Raw genomic sequence first — 18,711 nt, 5'->3', positions numbered from 1 at the left:
GAGTGTGGGTTTTATCCACCTCAGGAACAGGGAGCCCCACCACTGAGAATTCCTGCTCTGATACGCCTCTGGACTACTTCTTCCCACTTCCAGGTTTAAGGTCTGGTGGGGCCTTTTTATTAGACTTAACATTCACCCCAGCTCCTCAAAACAGTCTTGAGAAGAAGAAGGACTTATCTCCATTTTACAGCCTGAGAGACTGAGCCTCAGAACAGTTCAGAAATTTGCCCAAGAGCTACCCAGCTGCAATGACGTGAGGACACAACCCGGATTTGCTCAAGCCTGCTCCTACCAGTACCCACAGGAACTAATTAGAAAGCCCCTTAAATACCAAGAACTTCACCTAAAAAGGTTAAGGGGAGACAATGCTGAAGAGGGATTAAGATAACATATTCTGGAGTCAGACAGTTCTGGAATCAAAATCTTACTTTGGCATTTATTAGCTCTGTGATCTCTAGCAAGTTATTTAACCTCTCTGAACCTCAGTTTCTTCACTTTTGAAAAGAGGATAGGACTATTTAGCATGAACATTAAATGGGATAAAGTTTGTAAAGCACTTTGCACAATTCCTGGCACTTGATAAATAATCAATAAATGGCAATTTTGAAAGAAAAGGGAGGGAACTTAAAATCTGACCCCCAGAGCTCTTTTGGAATTTAAAATAGTGCACCAGACCCAAAGGATCTCAATAAAATGCATCTGGCCAACTCTCACCCAGTCAGTGCTCTTACCCATAGATATATACTTTGTTAAGGTAATATTTGTCTCCTCCAGTCGACTACAATCTCCATGAAGTCTGGAACCAAATAGCCCTAGCATCCAGCACAGTTTCACATATTTTGAGGGGTTAACCTGTGCTGTTTTGTTTTCTTCCTAGTAATTTCACCCTTTCTCCTCTCATTCAAGCAGTGAGTCAGTACTAGTTGCCTCAGAGGGGAATGACAAGATGGACAGCAGAAGGCAAAAAAAAAAAAGACTTACTCTCTATAGGGCTTTTTTATTCCATAAACTTAAGCCAGAAGTGACAAACTGATGACCTAAGGACCACAGAAGCCCATAGACAGGTCTAAATTGTATGGTATGATGTGTGTGTATGTATGTTCAATACAGACGCATTTTCTGAATTTAAAAATCAGGACATTGCTGAACACATACACACAAAATAACTTAGATTTCTGGCTTCTTTTGAAAACAGTGAAGATCTGGCGTTATTATGCTCACATTCTCTCATGGCTGCAATTGACTCTCAAGTTTACTACAGTCCCCACCACTCCCTATTCATCTCCAATGTCAAAATCTATTGCCATTGAACATTATACTTGCACTGTTGTTGTTCTTATAGTTAAGAGGAAAGAAAAATGTTTCATACCATGTCTCTATCAAAAGTAGAATAATAATAATCACATTAGGAGCAAACATTTACAGCCAACAGCATATACAGTAGATAACCACAATTTGGGCTGCCTTACCATAATTTGGTGGCAGTTATGTTTTATCTAAAACAGTCTAATCATACAGTATAATATTTTATTTGCTGCTTTTCTTCTGGATGAAGAGCATCCATACCTGGTTCCCTGTTCTTCCGAGAGAGTCTGAGAGATTCCTAACATGCTTTACTAAATCTCCTTCCCCTTAAATGAGCTAGAGTTTAAACGCCATCAATGCTTTGAAGACTAAAAAAAGACAGGATCTAGGCAACCAACCACCAGTTTAAAGGACATTTAAAGAACGCTCCGTATCCTGCCCTTGGAGGGAGGAATGGTCACAGCGCAGAGGAGACCACATGATGATAAAATGCAATGTGGTATCCTGGATTGGATCCTGCAACAGAAAAAGGACATTAGTGGAAAACTAGTGAAATAGTAATAAAGTGGGGAGTTTAGTTTATAATACAGTAAAGTACCATGTTGTTGCCTTACTTTTAATAAATGTACCATGGTAATTTAAGAGGGTAACATTAGAGGAAACTGGAAATACACAGGATCTCTTTGTACTATCCTCGTAACTTTTCTGTAAATCTAAAATTATTCCAAAATCAGACGATTATTTTAAAAAATAGGAGAGGGAGGGCGGCGGACTTGGCCCAGTGGTTAGGGCGTCCGTCTACCACATGGGAGGTCCGCGGTTCAAACCCCGGGCCTCCTTGACCCGTGTGCAGCTGGCCCATGTGCAGTGCTGATGTGCGCAAGGAGTGCCCTGCCACGCAGGGGTGTCCCCCACGTAGGGGAGCCCCACGTACAAGGAGTGCGCCCTGTAAGGAGAGCCGCCCAGCGCAAAAGAAAGTGCAACCTGCCCAGGAATGGTGTTGCACACACGGAGAACTGACACAACAAGATGACACAACAAAAAGAAACACAGATTCCTGTGCCGCTGACAACAGAAGCGGACAAAGAAGAAGACTCAGCAAACAGACACAGAGAACAGACAACTGGGGCCAGGGGGGCGGGGGGAGAGAAATAAAAAAATAAATAAATAAATCTTTTAAAAAAAATAGGAGAGGGATGGCTCAAGAGATTGAGCCCCTGCCTACCAAATGGGAGGCCTGTGGTTTGGTTCCCAGTTCTCCTAAAGAGGACAGTGAGCTGGCATGACAGGAAGGCCTGGCAAGCTGATGCAACAAGGTGATGCAATAAGAGCCACAAGAAGAAAAACATAATGAAACAAAACAAAGCAGGAAGTGGAAGTGGTTCAAGCAATGAGGCACCTCCTTCCCACATTAGTGGTCCTGGGTTCAGTTCTCAGTGCTTCCTAAAGAAACAAGGAAGACGAACAGACAGAGCAAGTGCAATCAATGAGGAGGTAGGGAGAAGTAAATAAATAAATAAAATATATCTTAAAAAAAAATAGCAGAACTCAGAGATGAGATTCTGAGTTTAGGTAGGTCTCATATACCAGCCAGAGCCCTGATCGTGAAGGAATAGACCTGAGGCCTCAGAATAAGGGATAGAAACACTTGAACATGCTAAATTAGCCCCAGATTTTGCTAAACCCTCTGGGTGTGCAGAAGTGGCCTGTGCCCCCATGTTGGAAGACAGATGTCCTTTCTCCCCTTACTTGGAAACTACACAAAGGTCTCAAATAAGGCAGGTGACTTACAAGAAAATGCTGACCCTCCTCAGGATGTTCTCCCACCTCCCTCTCTGACCACCAGACCAACAGCTAGAATGAAAGCCCAGCATGAACCAGACTGGGCAAGTGTCCATCCTCCCAACTGATCAGTATTTACCAGCAGGAAGCAAGGAAGTATGCTTGGGAATGGCATCCAAATATGCTGGGTTTGTGGAGGGCAGGGGGAATAATAAAGCTGGATAAGAGGTGTTTGTCAATATGAAGGGTATTCTCCCATGACATTGGACTTAACATCCTGGCAAAAGCCTAGGGAAATGACTCTATGAGCTGCTGTGGTGGCTCTTGGAAGCTTACACAAAGTAGAGATGCCAAGTGGAAACTGATGACTCCTTTTTTTATATAACTGTGTACTAATTTCTAATCATTATTCCATTGTGGGCAGAGATTATGACCACTATGACTTTTTTTTTTTCAATAACTTGAGAGTTTCTTGTGGTTCAGTAATTGAGCCAAGTACATCCTCAAAATGGATTTGACTATCAGTAACTTTAGCCTTTGAACCTTGTCATCAGTACTTTCTCCCTTTGAATAAACACCTGACGATAGATACATGATGAAGTCAGGCCATGGCCTAATAGGCGGGTCCAACATCATCCCTCTTGCTGTTTCTATTCATTCCAAGAGAGAACACTCAAGGTCATAAGAATATCCTTTCTTTGGTCCAGGAGTTTACTTCCTCTTTTTTCCTTCATTGCCCAATAAACCTAATTTATAGCCTATTTCATTTTTTAATGCCTGATATATAGATCATTCAATTTGGGAAGCAATTTGGCTCAATTGATAAGAGAGTCTGCCTACCACATGGGAGTTCCGGTTTCAAACCCCGGGCCTCCTGACCCATGTGGTGAGCTCGTCCATGCTTAGTGCTGATGCGTACAAGGAGTGCCGTGCCACTCAGGAGTGTGTCCCACGTAGGGGAGCCCACGTGAAAGGAGTGCAGCCTGCCCAGGAGTGGCACCACACACATGGAGAGCTGACACAGCAAGATGACACAACAAAAAGAAACACAGGTTCCTGGTGCCACTAACAAGGATGCAAAAGAAACAGAAGAACACACAGTGAATGGACACAGAGAGCAGACAATGGGGGGAAGGGGACAGAAAGGGGGAAGAAATAAATAAAATTTGAGCTATCCCCAATAGTGATGATTAAATTGGCTATCTTCTATTCCTTTAACTAAAGTTTTGATCTCTGTTGTTTCAGTTATAAAAATTTGTGACATTTCCAAAGTGGATCATATTCTTAATTAATAAAAAGGTCCCTCTTTAATAATTTTTTAAAGAGAGATGCCAGAACTGTTATGACAGTTGGTAGGGAAAGGGATTAAAAGGGTCAAAGAAATAGTTACGGTATAATGGCTTTACTGTATAAGACTAGAAAGCCCACAAGCTAACTATATTCCTCAGGAGCCATAAGGATTTTCCCTTTACCAAGGATATAAAGAATGCAGTTGTGAAGGTACCACTAGCACCATTGAAAGTAAGAAATGCTGTTATGGAAATAGCCTCCATAACGGCATAGGATGCTAGATTTCTAGGTTAGCAGAGGCCAGTGGCAGAAATTAACCATCAGAGGAAAGAGCAGCAAATTCAGAATGGCATTTGGGGGAATCTGAATCACAGGAATATACAGAGGTCACTGACAGAATGTGGTTTTCTTAGGGGCAAAGTAAATGGGAAGCCAACGAGGGTACTGCTTAATATATATAGTTAGATGAGATCAAGAATGGATGAGCTTGTTTGGTTTTTATTTATTATTACTATTGAAATAATGAAAACGCTTCTAATGATGATTGAGGTGATAAATGCACAACTCTGTGATTATACCAAATACCACTCTTTGTACACTTTGGATGAATATTGTATGCTTTATTAATTTGTATCAATAAAATTGATTTGTTAAAAAAAAAAAGTGGATAAGCATCAGGTTGTCAGCCATCCAAATGGAATATCACAATCTCTCATCCAGTTTCTAGACCAGAATTCAATGACTAAAGGAAAATTTGGGTCTCCATGAAAAAAAACCTTACAATTCCACAGTTAGAAAATACAGTAGGGGTTCCCCCAGTCTTTCCCCAAAGGAACTTAAAGCTATTTATTTGTGTATAAACACACACTGAAGAAAGGAGAATGTCTAAGCTTTTTAGCTTTGATGGAAAAAGGTGAGCTGATGGTGATCGTCAGGGACCTACAATGCCATCATGGCTCTCCTATTAAAGACAATAATACGTGGAGTCCTGCTGTAGGTCCATCACATGGTGGGTCCGCTGGGTCCTTGATCTCTGTAGTAATTTGAGTCTTTTATATGGACCCCAGAAAATTATGTTCTTAAATTGAAACTATTGTGATTCTTTAATTAGATGAGATCAGTTAAGGGCTATTTGATTAGATTAATCCAGCAAGGCGTAGACCAGGGTAGAACTTAATCCTCTGACTGGGGTCCTTCATAAAAAGAGGAATAGTCACAGTGACAGAAAGCAGGCCACAGTGACAGAGAGAAGCCTCCAGAGGTTGAAATCAGTGAAACCAGGAGACAGAAAAGCCCCAGAATGAAGCCCAAAACAGAACTAGCAACAAAGACAGGAGAAGAGAGGAGAGACAAATGAATGCCACCATTATGCCCTGCCATGTGCCTGATTGCCCACAGCTGAGCTCAGAGACAACATAAGCCTGGAGGAGAAGGCACAGACTGGCAAAGCCACCATTGTGCCTTGCCAGGAGATAGGAGTCCAAGATGGCCAGCAGCCGACCTTCAAGGAGAGATCTTCACCTGATGCCTTTCTTTGGATGTTTTCCCCAGCCTTGGAACTGTAAGTGTTTAACTTAATAATTTCCACTGTAAAAAACCAACCCATTTCTTGTATACTGCATTGGCTGCCTTAAGCAATTTAAAACAGACCCATCCAGTAGTCATTTCTAGAAAGAAATAGCCATAATTGGACCCATCCAGCTATGATTATATATAGCACTTGTGAAGATCTTTAGACTGCACATGAACACGCACTAAAGAGCATCCTCTTGGAAAAGGAACTATACAATCAATGGACAAAATGACACTGATGTTAGTCAGTTTTTGTCCTCAGTCACACAGTGAACTTATGAATGGTGTAACCATTGTAGAAGAAATAGAAGTTGTGTGTGGGCTCCCATTCATCAAGGCTGGCTATTTCTGCTGTAAGCAAGAAAACCATGTTGAGTTCCCAACAACTACACAATCCCTCCAGGAGACAAACCAGCCTCTTGACAGAAAATTTTATCACATCTCTTCCATCCTTGAAAGCGTAGTAAACCCTCCTGACTGGGTTTGACACATATTCCACTTGAGTTTGTCTTTTAAGCTAGTATCACTATCCAAGGACTTGGATTAACATACCTGATCATGGTAAAGGAAGTGCAGCAGTAGCACATGAAGATGGGACCCATTGGCCATACCACCTGCCACATTATCTAGGAGCTGATAGCCAGCAGGGGGTAAGATAGCCATACAAAGATACAGCTGAGGAGATGAACCCCTGTGAGGAGAGGGTGCTGGCCTTCAGGAATCTACAACTGGATTATATGGTACTATGTCTCCAACAGGTAGAATGCATGGTTGTGAGAAACAAGGGGTGGAAGTAGAAATGGCCCCACTCACCATCATTCCCACAGACCCCCATCACTGTAACTTTGGACTAGAAGTCCTGATTCCCAAGGAAGAGAGGCTTCCATTAGGGAGCACAGTACGAATCCCACTAAATATAAAAATGATTGCTGCCTTGTCACTTCAGGGTCTTCATGCTAAGACAAGAAATCAAGTCAAGGATTCACCATAGCGGCAAATGTAATTGATCTTGATCTTCAGAAAGAAGTAAGAAATACAATGGGAGAAGGAAGAAATATGTTTGGCACTTGGGTGATCCACAGATCATCTGTGGATACTGTCGTGCACAGTTTTTAGCTGTGAATGGGCCAATACAGCAACTATGATTTGATAAGGGTGTGTTAACCCAAGGTTCAAAACTCTCAAGGGTGAAGGACTGGCTCAACCCACCAGGCAGGCCAGAGGAAGTCCTAGCTGAGAGTGAGGGGAGTCGAGAATGGGTGGAGAAGGGGGGCCAGCTGTAGGGGTAGAGCTAGAGTCCCTTCCACTAACTCTTCTCTTAAAGATTTCTCAGGAACTGTGACCACAGAATCTTGGAGCTGCTCTACATGGATGGAACGAATTTATGTGAGAAGCAAGGAGATCTGAGTGTGCAATGAATGGGCAGACTATGGTAGGCACTGTGGTACCGCCCAGATCCATTTTATCAGGCCAGCATTTTTGGAGCTGCTTCTTTCTTGGGAGAAGTGGCCTCTGTTGTATACCCCTCAATTCTTCTAGGGCAGTGCACAGGCAATGACTGACTGATGCAAAGATATCAAAGGGATGGCTCAGAGCAGTTTCTATTCCACAGCCCAGCACTGTGGATTTGACTCCTGTAGATTACCAGAAAGCACATCCTGGGTCCCTCTCCCTCACAATTTTTTGGGAAGTGCTCCCCCTTAATACATCACATCCTAGACTTACTCACATCCCTCTCCCAGGCTTTGCCTTTAGGTAGCTCCACACAAGATGGAGGTGGAGTGAAATAAAGCCATGGAACCAAATAAAGCAGGGATGATGAATAGGGAGGTAAGGAAGAGGAAAGAGGGTGAGCTTAATCTTTAAATAGAATGGTTGGGAAAGTCCTCTCTGGGAAGGTGACCTTTGAAAGGAGACTCGAAGAAAGTGAGGGAATGAGCTATCATGGTGTTTGGGATAAAAGTGCTTGGGCAGAGGGAACAGCTAGGGCATAAGTAGAGACAGGAGTAGGTCTGGGTTGTTCCAATAACATCAAGAAGTCCCAAGTGGTTGGAAATGTGTAAGGCAAGAAAAGAAAGGCAGAGACCTCTTAGATCATGCACAGGGTTGATGGCCATCAGAAGGATGTTGGCTTTGATTCTGAATGAGGTAGGAAATCACGGGGATGTTTTGAGCAGGGGAGAGATCTGATCTGATTTTGTTTGAATAGAATCACCCCTGTTGCAAGGGCAGAAGTAAGTTGCCTGAGGTCATGTAGGAAAGAAGTAAATGATGGTGCAGCAATTAGAACCAGGGCTTACCTGATCTCAGAGCTGCCTTCTAACACACCTGCCTTCGTCTATGAAACAGGAAGTACATATCTGGTACATATGTTCAGTAAACAACCACTGTGTGCTGGGAATGGACAGATTGCAGGGATGGTTCCATCTCTCTAGGGCGAAGACATAAATACCTCTAAGGAGACCAGACTCACCCCTCAGCCTGCCTTGGAAAGGGCCTCAGTATTACAACTGATTAGGAGAAAGCCCATACTTGCTATAAAGTTCAGAGTTGCTTGCTATATTACAGCCCAAGTAACTCCCTTGGTTACTCCAATAATGCTCCAATAATGGACTATAAGTGAACACATCTTCTTTCTTCCTACACATCTAAAATATTGTACCTTTACCTGATTAATGGTTCAGCAGCTTTTTATCAATGACTATTCTGCAGGAAGGCTAATAATGCCTGATTTGTAATTGGCTCCACGTGAGGGCTCTCAAATGCTTCCTCATGAACTTGCCACTCCCCTAACCATGAAGAACACCCTGTGATTAAAAAGCACCTGAAGAATTCCATTTAGATAATGTCTTCATTCTCAAGCATTATTAGACACATCACATCCAGTCATTCATTATGGCATTTATGCTTTAAGCTGCCAGCTAAGTTAGATTTCTAACTTCTAACTTCTGGATGCTTTTGTTTCTTACAAAACGGAAAACAGTACTTTGTGATTTTTTTTTCATTGCATTCTATCAAGTATTTTTATGTGGAAATCAACAAAGTGAGGGAATGCCCTTTATGGGCCATACTCAGGGCAAGGCATTTTACATCCAATTATCACATTTGATCCTTGCCCGATGAAATGTGTGCCATTATGCCCATTATTGACTTGAGGTTAACACCGAGTCAGTGATAAAGCTGGCTCCCCTGGCAGAACCACAATTACAGAACTCTGTGCAAAGACAACTAGAGCCGAGGATGAACTTGGATTTCAGTCAAGTAATTCCTTTATTTCCTTCCTCTGCTAATAACTCTCTCTAATGATTACTAAAAGGAGGGGTTTGAGTTTGGACTTGGTTTTTCTAATGCCATTCTACAATTATGGCAACAACAACAATTACCTCATAGTATTTATTTAGTGTGTTCTATACTTCAAATATTATGTTCATAATTTTCCTAGTGCTCTGTGATGCAATTCAAGGAAACTGTTCAAAGAATCCTATAAACATAGCTCAATTTTTGTTTAAGGTTACAAAATTTGGAAATTACTAATTTCGTTAAATCCCTAAACAAGCCAATCTTTTGCAAACAAAAGGAACTTCAAGTGGTTCATCCATTCAAACATAGCAATACCCGCTCTTAGGATGCCTCCTATTGAAAAAGAGCATTTAAGCCTCAAACAAAGCAATTAAGCTTAAGTTTTGAAAATAAAATTCCCAAGTTTTTCTGGTTGAATCTTTTACAAAATAAGGCAGAGTTTGCTGCTTATATGGGTGGCTGTGGTCCAAAGTCATGCTTTCATTCCTGATTCTGTCAGATTCCTTTGTCAACACTTAAATAAACCAATTAAGCTATTGTGCCTTCTTTTTGCATTTTTAATCAGATGAACAACATTACAATATGACATTACCTGGGGAGTGTTCAACAGGACAAAACGCTCTTAAAAGAAAACGTTATTATAATCGTTTCCTATGTTTATCTTGCAGTCGCGGCACTAGGTGTTCGTCTATATATGATAATTAAATGTAGGTCTGATTGAAATTTTTTGTTTTTAATTACTAAATTAATAAGGTATTTAACCCAATTCTCTTATTAGGAAAGCTCATCAAAAGCGACACAACGGAAAATTCAAAGCTGACCGGAGTATGTGTGCCATAAAACATAAGAAATGGAATGGGTCCATTTGCCTTTTAGTCTTTCCACCGCAAAAGTGTTTAAATTTAAGAGATGACATAGACAGAAAAGTTAAAAGGAGACACCAGGTGGCATTTCAATCACAAGTATTAGAAATAATCATCCAAAAACATAAAAAGCTTATCAATGGTATTCACATTTATTTTTATCAGAAAGATAAAGGAGTCATTTTACCTTGTACACAAAGACCACTTATTCATTTATCTATAAAACCTAAAAAGGTATTTATTGTGTCTATAAAAATTCACAAATTTAAATGTCACACCATTCATTTATGGCAAACTCTCCTTCCAATAAAAATATAACTTACTTTTAAAAGATTTATTTTTTGGCTTGGGCATAAACCTTAATATCATCAATTCAATGATATTATTTAACATTTTCCTACTGTAACCATGTGAGATTTTCTCCTATAAAGATTACTGACTTTTTTAAGTTACCTTCCTTAAACTACCGTGTAAGGATAAACTACCTTCTCTTTGAAAAGTGTACAGCCAGGAATCACTTACATAGTTTATACATAAAGCTAAACATTTCTCAGAAATTTAATTATCATTTGTAGTGGAAAATAAAGTGGAAAGTCTTAAGTATGTTTGCTCAAAGCATAGCCATATTTGTCATTAGTATTTAATTAAAATAAAATATTATCTCCCTAAACCTTTTCTAGTTCAGAGTCAGACATATTCTATACAATACGACCATCACCAGGGAGTGCTAATCCTGCAACATAAGCAGAACATTCCTCTTGGTATTTTCCTAATTCACCCTCTACTTTTGATACATTTTATTTTCCTCCAGGCACAAACTGTCAGAGCTGGCAGGTGCTTTAGAGGCCACATAATCTGACTCATGCCCTCTTCATTAAAATGTGGTTTTTCAAAAGTAACACAAAGTCTCTCAAACTGAGGATGTGAAGCTACTCAGAAATAAAGCAAAAGTTTGCATTCAAACTTTACCTTTGTAAAATCCCCAACGAATCTCCCACGGCATTCTTCACTCCTTCTTTTCCAGGTTTCAAAAAGTTCTCTTTGAAGGCATTGATCGCTTTAAGAGGCATTTTGAATGGTGGTCACCTCCACGCTGTTAACAGTCAGTCTCGGAAACTGTCCTCCTTTCTCATTCCCAGCATGGGGACCACTCTGTTTCCTCTGACAAACACCCTAAGTCCGTTCTCACGGAGGTAACTACTTATTATCAAAAAGGAGATGAAATCCTGTTTAGATCTTTCAAGATGAGAAACCCCCCCACCCCAACCCCCCCAAAAAAGCAAGGTCAAGGTTGTCTGTCGGGGAACCCAGCTCCTCCAGCAGCTTCCAGTTCAGCAGAGCCTCAGACCGAGCGCAGCCTCTCTCCCTCCCCGGGGCTGCCGCTGGAGAAGCTGAAGGGAGCTCCAGCCCACGGGGAGTGCCGAGACCAGCAGCCGCCTCTGCGGCCTGCCTCCAGCCCCTCCTGCCGCTTCTGACCGCAGCCCCTTCCTGCCTTCCCGGAGCTCAGCTGTGGCTTCGCACAGTGATGCTTTCCAAGGTGATGCTATAGTAACGGGCACAATACCTGCCCTCTGCCACCCGGCTTATTAATGGGCTCTCACCCAGAGTGAAGTTGATTAAACATTTACAGGTCCTCTGCTTTCCTGAGGTCTGTTCCTGCAGATAGGCTCTCAGCCACCACTTTATGCCTTTTTATCCTCTCTCGGGAGCCATGAAACCGTTTTTCAGCTACATTGCTAGTGTGGATGAGGTCCCTGGCGGAGCACTTGCACGGGAGTAGGCTGAATGCAAACCCCAGACTACAAACATCTAGGAGAGCATCTCTTTGCTCATGATCAACAGAGCAGGATGTCTCAAGGTGGGTGCATGAGAGCCACTGGGCCCATCTAACTGAAGATTAACTGACTGGTCATTGAACTGGCCCTCAGGAGAAATCCAAGTTCTTTATCACAGTCCACAACCTCCCCCACCACCCCACCTAACCTGGAGCCTTACTTCTCGTCATTCTGCTCTCTACATCGGCAGTTCACTCCACTCAGCATGCTCCCTGTTTCCTCCAGCACTTTACTCAAGCTGCACCCTCTGCCAGGGAAACACTTCTCATTCACTTCACCTGGGTAACTTCTAGGGATCCTTAAACTTCAGAGACAATCACTTTAGAAAAACTCATAGACAAGATTAAGTATCCCTCTTCCATGCCTTTGCTCTGATGCCCCTCTCCTCAGAGCCTATCCCCAAACCTTTCGCTATGCCACCCCCCCAACCACAGCCAGACTCCCAAGCCGATCCAGCTCAGCTTTCTGCATTCCTGATCCCAGAAAGTGCTGAAGGGTCTTTCTTGTGGGTTGGAAAAAAAAAACCGGTCCCTATGTCAGAAAGACTTTAGGATGGCATGCAAGCAGGAGACACCCAGGACCCAAAGGGATAAACATTCTTAGGAAAGATTTTAAAGGGATGCCTTTAAATGGTAAACACACATGTGTCTCTTTTACTATCATCTGTTTTGGAAAATTAAGCTTAAGAAGTCTTACACAATTAATGCAAAACATTTGAGTTGATCTGAAAAATGTTTGGAGTTTAAAAAGAAACTCAAGAAAAGGCAATGAACTTGACTTTGCTGGATTACAAAAGAGTGACAGCTTACTGTTAGGATCTTACTAAGGGAATTTGGGAGTGCATTATGTCAGATGGCAGATTGTGGAACCTCTCTGAACCTCAGTTCCTTCCTCTGTAGAATGGGGAGGATTGGCCACATGAAGTGATTAGCTCTGTGCTCTGCATCTCAAGCATGCTTGGCAGAAAGCAGTGATGTTGGTGATGATAGAATTATGAGAAGGATATGTCTATCATTATGCCAGTACCACATTGTCTTGATGACTATAGCTTTAGCTTTAGAGTAAAGTGGGTTTTTTCTGTTGTTTGTTTGTTTGTTTGGGGAGATACTAATGAACTCAGGACCTTGTACATGGGAAGCAGGTGCTCAACCACTTGAGCTACATCTGCTCCCCTGGAGCAAGGTTTGAAATTTGGAAGTGAAAGTCCAAATTTGGACTTTGTTCTTTTTCAAAATTGTTTTGATCTTTTCATTTCCTTATTTAGATCGATAAAAGCTTCTTGGTTGTGATTTAGATCATTGATAATAATAATAATAATAAACAACATTGATTGAGCACTTGCTAGGTACCAGGCTTTAGGCACTTAACCTTTTTCAATGCACTTAATCCCTACAGCAATCCTCTTAAGTAGGCCTCATCATGATACCATCTACAGATAAGGAAATTGAGGCACGAAGAGGCTACATAAACATGCTTAAGATCACAAAAACAGTGAACTGAACAGAGATTGGATATGAACTCAGAAATCTGGAATCAGAGCCTGTTCTCTTCCACACTATAGCTATTGATAACAGAGACAAGAAAATATGAAGGCAAACTTTCTAACATTGAGACTCACTTCATTTTTCTTTTCATTCATTCCAGTTCTTGAGTGTCTTTTATGTGGCAGTCCCTATTGTGGCACTGGTGACACAGGATTAAACTGTGATATTCCCTTTGAAGAAACAAACCAGAAAATGAATGAGTCCATCAGTGTAGTGAGTGCCACAATAAGGGGTTATGGGACGACAGTCAAGGCCGCCTAAGTTAGCCTACTGATGGAGAGAGCTTCCTGGATGAAGAGATGGTAGTGTAAGCCTTTAGGGACAAGAAAGAGAGACGCAAACAAAAGAAGTAAAAAATGTGAGAGCAAAGATACGCATGAGAGAGTATGGCACCTGGGGGAACCTTACATAGTTTCAAACAGTTGGATACACCCATGTGGTGAGAGACAAGGCTGGAGAGGTGATCTCAAGTTCTGTAGAATTCAGTTGTTATGAAAGAACATAAAAATATTTTTTGCTCCTCACCTCAAAATATCAAATGCAGCAAAAACAGAAGAAACCATGTGTAGTTCAGAACCCCTTGAGGACCCTGAAACAAAAGTTTTGGTCCATTGGGAAGTGGATTTGGCACAATGGTTAGAGCGTCTGCCTACTACATGGGAGGACCAGGGTTCAAACCTGACTCATGTGGTGAACTGACCCAAGCGCAGCGCTGATGCATGCAAGGAGTGCCGTGACACGCAGGGGTGTCCCCTGCATAAGGGAGCCTCACACGCAAGGAGTACGCCCTGTAAGGAGAGCTGCCCAGAGTGGAAAAAGTGCAGCCTGCCAAGGAGTGGTGCTGCACACACAGAGAGCTGACGCAGCAAGATGATGCAACAAAAAGAGACACAGATTCCCGGTGCTGCTGACAAGAATACAAGTGGACACAGAAGAACACACGGCAAATGGACACGGAGAGCAGGCAAATGGGGGCAGGGGGAAGGGGAGAGAAATTTAAAAATTTAAAAATCTAAAAGAGAAAAAAGAAAAGTTTAAGTCCATGCTGGTGATAGGCAGACCGCATGTACAGATATATAAAGATAAGCATCCAATCATTGGCAAATATTTGAAGACTTTGTTTGCTACTAAATAAGCCTCTACCCTTAGAGAAAATAATATTAACTAACCACTTTAGAAGTGCTTGCCCACATCACAGCAATTCATCATTCTCAGGGAACTTCCAGTGCCCCCAACCCTCTTTCCAGTTCCTGTCTCTTAGATTCAGTTATCCTTCTAACTTTTGGTTCCATGAAATACCCTCAACTGTATAACAAATTGCCCTCTTCTTGTTTACTCTTGCTAAGATGGTTTGTCCTACCACAAAAAAAGAATTTTCATTAATACAATTATTTAAAAACCAAATCTTGTAATGCCGAAACTGCCTATACCTGAAACCAAGTGGGCCAGCCTGACTGTCCAGTTCAACAATAGGTAGACTCTAGTGCTCAACAGTGAAACAAGTGCAGTTCACAGGCTGGTTGTGGGCCTGGTAATGAGTCAAGATGCTAGAAGCTGCCACCTAGAAAAAAAATGAAATCAAATCCCAGAAAACCCTAAGATGATATTTATTCAAGAAAATAATTGCATCAAATTCAACCTAATTATTAGGAAGAGAATTTGAACCAGGCTCAGAGGTAAGGATCAAATTATTCATTTGATTGGATAAGAGGCTTCTTAAAGGAAATAAAGGTTAAGGAAAGAACTAATAATTTTGGAGTTCCATCTTTCCTGAATTCCACAGCAGCCTTTCCAGCCAATTCCATCCCCCATCCCAATTCCATACTCCTATACACCCCATAACATACCAAGACTAAGATAAAAATTCCCATTTATCTAGGACTTCTCTCAATCCTTTAAAATTTGTACAGGCCATTATATATTTTGTCATAACTTATAAAATTGTGCAGGACAAAGTGTAAATTATAATGTAAACTGTAGCTATGGTGAAGAAAGGCACAATGTCAAAAATATTTTTAATTTTTTAATTTTTAAATTTTATTTAGTTTTCTGGCTTTGTTTTTGGGGCAGTTTTGGATTGCAGAAGAGTTGCAACTGTGGCTGGGGAGGATAACTGGTGTGGGGAGTCAGTGGTGGGAGGATATATGGGAAGGGGTGCACCTGGGGCATGCCTCTATGGAAGATAAAGGTGTTCATGTGGTCACAGGGTATTGTCTCAGTAGTGGAGACCCACACAATAACCAAGAGAAAGTTGAATTTCCATCCTGGGGGCTTCTGACACATTCTCTAATAAAGTGGGAAGAATCTCTAGAGTACATGGGTAATGCCTAGTGAAGGAGGACAAACCAACATGCCAGGCCTTTGATATTGATGGTTATACTTATGAACTTTGTTCTTATGAAATGGAAACTTAGCCTAGTAATATATATTGCCTAAGAGTTACCTCCTGAAAACCTCCATGTTGCTCAAATTGGGCTTTCTCTATGTCAAATTCAGCCTATAAACTCATTACCTTCCCCCTGACATGGGACATAACTCCCAGGACTGAGCCTCCCTGGCACCAAGGGATTATTACCAAGTGTCAACTAGCAATGCATTTGGAAAAAAGACCTTGACCAAAATGGGGAAAGAATTAAGATAAATGAGTTTATATGGCTAAGAGACTTCAAAGTGAATCAGGAGGTCATTCCAGAGGTTGCACTTAAGCACATCTCAGGAGGATCTCATTGACTGCCACAGTAAACAGTGCCTCAAGCAAGGATACTTCTAGAGACATCTAGACATAATTGGCAGAACATACCACCCCAGGAAATAAGCACTCTGTCAGTGGGTCTTACAGTGAAATATATGAAGCCTATCTCCCCAATGTATCAGAGTTAGACTCTTTATAATTTTCCTACAAATTGTTCTTCTGCCCCTTTTATCTGAACCTATAATTAGCAATATACTCATTAAACGTATGTTCCAGAGACTTAAATCTTCTCTGTTCATATGCCAGTCGAACCCTGTATCTTAGCAGAGTTGCAGCCAACACATACTCTCCTGTTCATCAGACTCACCCAGGATAACTAACAAAAGGATTATGATGGATGACACCCATTCAAAAAACTGAGAATATCTACAACTGCATGCAATCAACAGTTCCATCCATCTGTTCCATGGGATGTAAGCCCTCTCTCAATCAGAAGCAGAGTGGGCATTACCATTCCCAAATCCTCAAGATTGAGGAAAAAGCAAACATAGGGTGGAAATGCAACTATGGACTAAAGTAGACTAGTAATGGAAGAACTTGTAAAATTGATATAAAGACAGTAGTCACCAGAGGCTCTGAGGGAAGAGATAGGGAAGAATAAGTGTAACATGGGGCATTTTGGGGACATTGAAATTGTTCTGCATTATATTACAATGATGGATACAAGCCATTATACATTTTGTCAAAACCCATAAAATTGTGCAGTGCAAGGTGTTAAACCATGATGTAAACTATAGACCATGGTTAATATCAATGCTTCAATACATGTTCATCAGTTCTAAGAAACACACCACACTAATGAAAAGATGTTGTTAATGGGGGAAAGTGTGGTAGGGGAAGGGGTGGGGTATATGGGGATCCCCTATATTTTTTATGTGACATTTATGTGATCTAGGACTTCTTTAAAAATAAAGAAAAAATGGTCAAATAATCCAAATACACATATTAATGATATCTTTAAATACACAGTATAAAATCATTCTGTTAAATATTTCATGCTTATCATAGAAGTTCAGAATTTACTTATGACACAGATTCCTTATATTTATGAAACACTTTTAAACTTCATTCTTCACTGCCCCTATGAGTCTTCTCATTACCTGGAGAGTTAGGTTGGTCTGACTACTTCACCTTAGTCAAAGGCATGGAGAAGACCATGGTTCTTTTGAGGTATGAGGAATGCTGGGGCTAGAAATCAACCTATATGCCTGCCATTACTGCTAACCTATAACAAATTATCATTTCATCTTGAGGATTCCACTGCACACCACCCCCAAAGTAAGACACTTACTGTCAAAATTAGAGTCTATTTTCTGGCTGTACAGACAATAGATTTATTTTTCTTTAACATATGTTACTACCTGAATGCTCTGATAATGTAACATTTAAGATTTAGTCTGAAGTCCCTCTTTGTGAAAGACTCTTCTTAACATTTTTGTAAGGAATTGGGAGAATATTGGCTCCTTTCATCCAGCGTGGAAACACTTCAGTTTTGCTTTCTGGTGACTTGAAAAATGATTCAAGGCTTACTGAGGTTGTGTCCAAGACCAAAATATCATAGAAAATGTGATGATTTAGTAAATGCAGTTGTATCATAATAATGCAACCTGAGAATGTGGGAGGAAGTCAAGATCAGAGAGGATATTTGGAGTATTTCTAACTACCTTCACTTTCTTCAAAGTGCAGATGAGACCATGAGAGACCAAATAATTTCATTATATGGGGTAGTGAACAGGGTTTATATTTAGCACAAAGATGGAAAAAACCCACAAACCTTCAGCAAGTATTTCTTGTGAGGCCACATAATTTTCACAGATTTAATACCACAAGCTAGAAATTCTTATTCTATGTTTCACAGTTGTATTTTTAAAATGTACCTTTAATAAAGGCAGCGTAATGGATGGTTACTTGGAAGACAGTGACATCTTCTGGTAGTTTATAGACTAAGTACAGTACTTTTATGCCAGGTAGTCCCCCCCACAGAAACTAGTCACTGTTTTAACAGAATGGAATTACCCATTCGATATATATGTATTGAATCCTTAAGTGGAGATTCTTAAATTTTTTAAATGTTCAATAAACTAAAGTATAAATTATTAGCTAAAATAACATTATACCACACTTATTTTGCTCCTTGCTTTGTAGTTGTCTCTGGCTCTAACAGAAAATGTTTTAAGCGGCTGTTATTGTAATTCCACTTTTTTTCCTGGTTGTCAAGTTATTTGACCAAACTTTCTTTAATCTGGGCAGTTTTCATATACCCTCAGAATTAAAAAGACCTTGGAATTTATCTGCAGTAACCCTCTCCCCAGTGTGTCCAGCTTAATTTGGGAAAACATGTTTCCAAAGCAATCATCTGATAGTAACAAAAAACATTTTCAAAAGGCTCTATGCCTCTTCTAAGGTCCCACCTCCTCCAAGCAGGCTTCCTGACTCTCGGTCTCATTTGGGCACCCCTCATATATATA

At 40.9% G+C, this 18,711-nt stretch overlaps 1 protein-coding gene across 1 annotated transcript in view; it reads right to left on the bottom strand.

Annotated features, from left to right (window-relative positions):
• The window catches only part of SLC17A8 (solute carrier family 17 member 8), a 56,476-nt gene extending 44,303 nt beyond the window's left edge, over positions 1-12,173 (bottom strand). Inside the window, exon 1 of the mRNA XM_004469218.5 lies at positions 11,082-12,173. Coding sequence (XP_004469275.1) covers positions 11,082-11,182 — 101 coding nt within the window. The 5' untranslated portion in view covers positions 11,183-12,173. The remainder of the gene's footprint in view (positions 1-11,081) is intronic.
• Between the last annotated feature and the right edge of the window lie 6,538 nt (positions 12,174-18,711).

The sequence above is a fragment of the Dasypus novemcinctus genome, chromosome 12 (assembly GCF_030445035.2).
Source record: "Dasypus novemcinctus isolate mDasNov1 chromosome 12, mDasNov1.1.hap2, whole genome shotgun sequence".
Taxonomy (NCBI): domain Eukaryota; kingdom Metazoa; phylum Chordata; class Mammalia; order Cingulata; family Dasypodidae; genus Dasypus; species Dasypus novemcinctus.
This window is presented reverse-complemented; position numbering and strand designations above follow the sequence as displayed.